The sequence below is a fragment of the Anneissia japonica genome, unplaced genomic scaffold (genome assembly GCF_011630105.1).
Source record: "Anneissia japonica isolate Jap-2015-1 unplaced genomic scaffold, ASM1163010v1 scaffold2582_len4030_cov111, whole genome shotgun sequence".
Taxonomy (NCBI): domain Eukaryota; kingdom Metazoa; phylum Echinodermata; class Crinoidea; order Comatulida; family Comatulidae; genus Anneissia; species Anneissia japonica.
In genome coordinates this window covers 1,261-4,039 of record NW_022727800.1, presented here as the reverse complement: position 1 = coordinate 4,039, position 2,779 = coordinate 1,261, and the positions used below count along the sequence as shown (strand labels likewise).

Sequence of the window (2,779 nt, the reverse complement as noted above, 5' to 3'; positions counted from 1 at the left end):
TTTGCAAAGAAGTCCCCCACTAGGAATAAAATAGGAAAACTATCCCCAATGATATACAATATTTGAATTTCTGAGTAAATGTTTTGGGGCAAAAACAATTATGTTTACACTGTATTGCTCTGATGGCTCAAGAAAAAATGAGTGTTTACATACAGTACATTGTTTTGTTCAGAATTTTAAAATAAATTAAATCAAATCAATTGTTAACCAGAGGTATATAGTGACAGAGGTGTACACAATTATTTTAACTTGAAATATATTACAAGGCAATATACAGAAGAACAACAATGCATGCTGTGGGAGACATTGAGTCTCAGTGACGAAGGCTGAAATAATGCAAATCTACTAAAAACGTGTCATTAAATCCCACAGTTGTAATAATTTATCTGATCATCTGTTGAAGACACTCTGAACACACATACTATTACTATATTATGTCCTACCGCAACTGGAACAGGCACAGATGGCAATACAGGTGTAGAGGAGGTAACTGGTTTCCTGCGACTATCTTTTTTAGTTAACCGCTGAAATACACGTACAAAGACATTTGACTTTTTAGGGGTGTGTACAAGTGGAGGTACAGGTGTTGACTTTCCTGCTGATGCCTGTACTGGTTCAGCTGCCTCTACTTGGCTTCCTTTTTGTTTAAGTTTCTCAGCAACTTTACTTTCTAATGCATTATCAAATATATCTTTGATCCGATCACATTCTATAAAAGATAAAGAAATTCATCAAAGCTTGAGTCACAACAAATGAGAATAGGATTTTAAAGTTAAATTGTTTCTTGTCATACCGTCCATGTCCTCTGCCTCTTTCCACACACTACTTATATCAGTAGTTTGAAAAGCAGTCGTCAACACTATTCCATCAGTCGATGGTTCTTCTTCATTAAATCTGTGGAAAGAGCAGTGTAATTACTGCTTGAATTGTTGAATTGTATATGTACATATTGTAGTATTTAAGTGCCATGATTGGGTTGTGGTTACATGGAAGAGTAGATACAAGATAACTTTATTGTCAGAAAGGAAACTACATTTGAATATTACATCGCATGAACAATTTTAAGAAGTCAAACATATAAATATAAAGGATGTGTTCGATATAAATTACGACATACATTCTATAGTACAATATATACAACAAAACATGCTGTTGGATATATGGGTAATGACAATTAAGTACGTGCAGGTTTGAAACAATAATATTTACGTGGCATCATACTGTATTTTTTTTTTAAATATATAGAAAGCAAATAAAATACAATACAGCAACATTTATATTGGAAATCCATTGACAGATACAGCACTTCGGAAACTTACGTTCTTTCAAGCAGAGTGTTTACCAAACAAGTCTTTCCCACCCCCTCTTTGCCAGTCACCATTAATCGTGCATGGTTTACTGTGATCCTTCCTTCTTGTAACTCCTCATTAAAAACCTTCAGAGCCTCACTTCCTCTGGCTAATATTGCCTCTGGAACTTCAAAGCCTAATGTACAAAAGCCATATATTATTGTTTATTCATAAAAGCATAGAGAAATAAAAATAAAAAGATGATGTCTGAACAAAAATCTTTTAAGAAGTTAAAATAATTAAGAAAACATGATCCTATGGTAAATGACTCATTATTATAAAATTTCAAATATTATTATAATGGAAATGGATATAGGGAAATAATCATTTATAAAAAATAAGATGACTTGCTTATTGTCTTAAAAATATTATCATTTTCACCGTTATTGTCATAATCATCATCAACAATATTGTATTAAACAAATAATTAAACAAATAATAATAACATTTAGAGGTCGATTCTTATGATATTCTAGACTCAAAATTATTAGGGTGATATGAAATACTGAGGTAGGTACATGGGCTTGAGGAATATTTTAACTTTGAATGTTAAATATTTCCTTTATAGTAAGTATTTGCTTTCTGTAAAGGACCCCAACTTTAAAAGTTCACTTTTGGTGTGTCCTGTCTCATCTTTGTTTGTGCTGTTCCTTGCTGTTTCTTTTTTGTGACAAATAAATGAACGAGTAAACATCTGTGATGTACAATGAGCTTGACTGCAAGACATTATTTACAGCAGAAATTATTATCCAATTAATATAAGCAGGAGATAAAATTACATTAAACTACTTAATCATAAACAATAACATGAATAATTAAATCGTATTAACTGCTCACCTTGCAGAAGTTGCAAGACTTCTTCCTTGTGTTTTTCTCTATTTCTAGAATCATACTCCTCACATTCATTCTGTATATAGAGGTCACGTGGCGTCTCATTGCCCTGTAAAAATAATAACACATAAAACTTAAAACAAATCAATATCAATCATTGTACTTTAAAAAATACATCATAGAAAGTATCACACAAAAATAATCACAAGAAGTATCATAAAAGAAATATTATACGTACATATCAGTGCAATTTTCTTTTATATCTTGCAAAGATTCAATCATATGTATTGATTATAAGACCATTCCCTTAACACCACAATCACTTGTTGTGCTAATATTACTGTACCGGTAGTCTTCAGAATCTTTGTCAATCAATCAAGCAGCAACAACAGCTATTTAAATAACTCAAGCAAAGAATAGATCTAGGATGGGGAGAAGTGAATAGGGTGGATAACCTTTCCCACAAAAATACATAGGCCTAGACAAGACAATCCCTTTATACCAAGTAATAGAAACAAAGTTAACATTTATAAACTCAAGATGCTTTGTGGAGTGGTTTACATTTTACCAAATAACCTACAATTAAGCTCATCTCATTC

General features: G+C 31.7%; 1 protein-coding gene across 1 annotated transcript; it reads right to left on the bottom strand.

Annotated features, from left to right (window-relative positions):
* Positions 1 to 246: 246 nt before the first annotated feature.
* On the bottom strand, positions 247 to 2,343 carry LOC117113808. Its single transcript, XM_033257244.1, has 4 exons — positions 2,187 to 2,343; positions 1,320 to 1,485; positions 794 to 894; positions 247 to 709 (listed from the first exon to the last, which is right to left on the bottom strand). Exons 2-4 carry the CDS (start codon positions 1,379 to 1,381, stop codon positions 360 to 362), a joined length of 513 nt encoding a protein of 170 aa, XP_033113135.1. The 5' UTR covers positions 1,382 to 1,485; positions 2,187 to 2,343; the 3' UTR covers positions 247 to 359.
* Between the last annotated feature and the right edge of the window lie 436 nt (positions 2,344 to 2,779).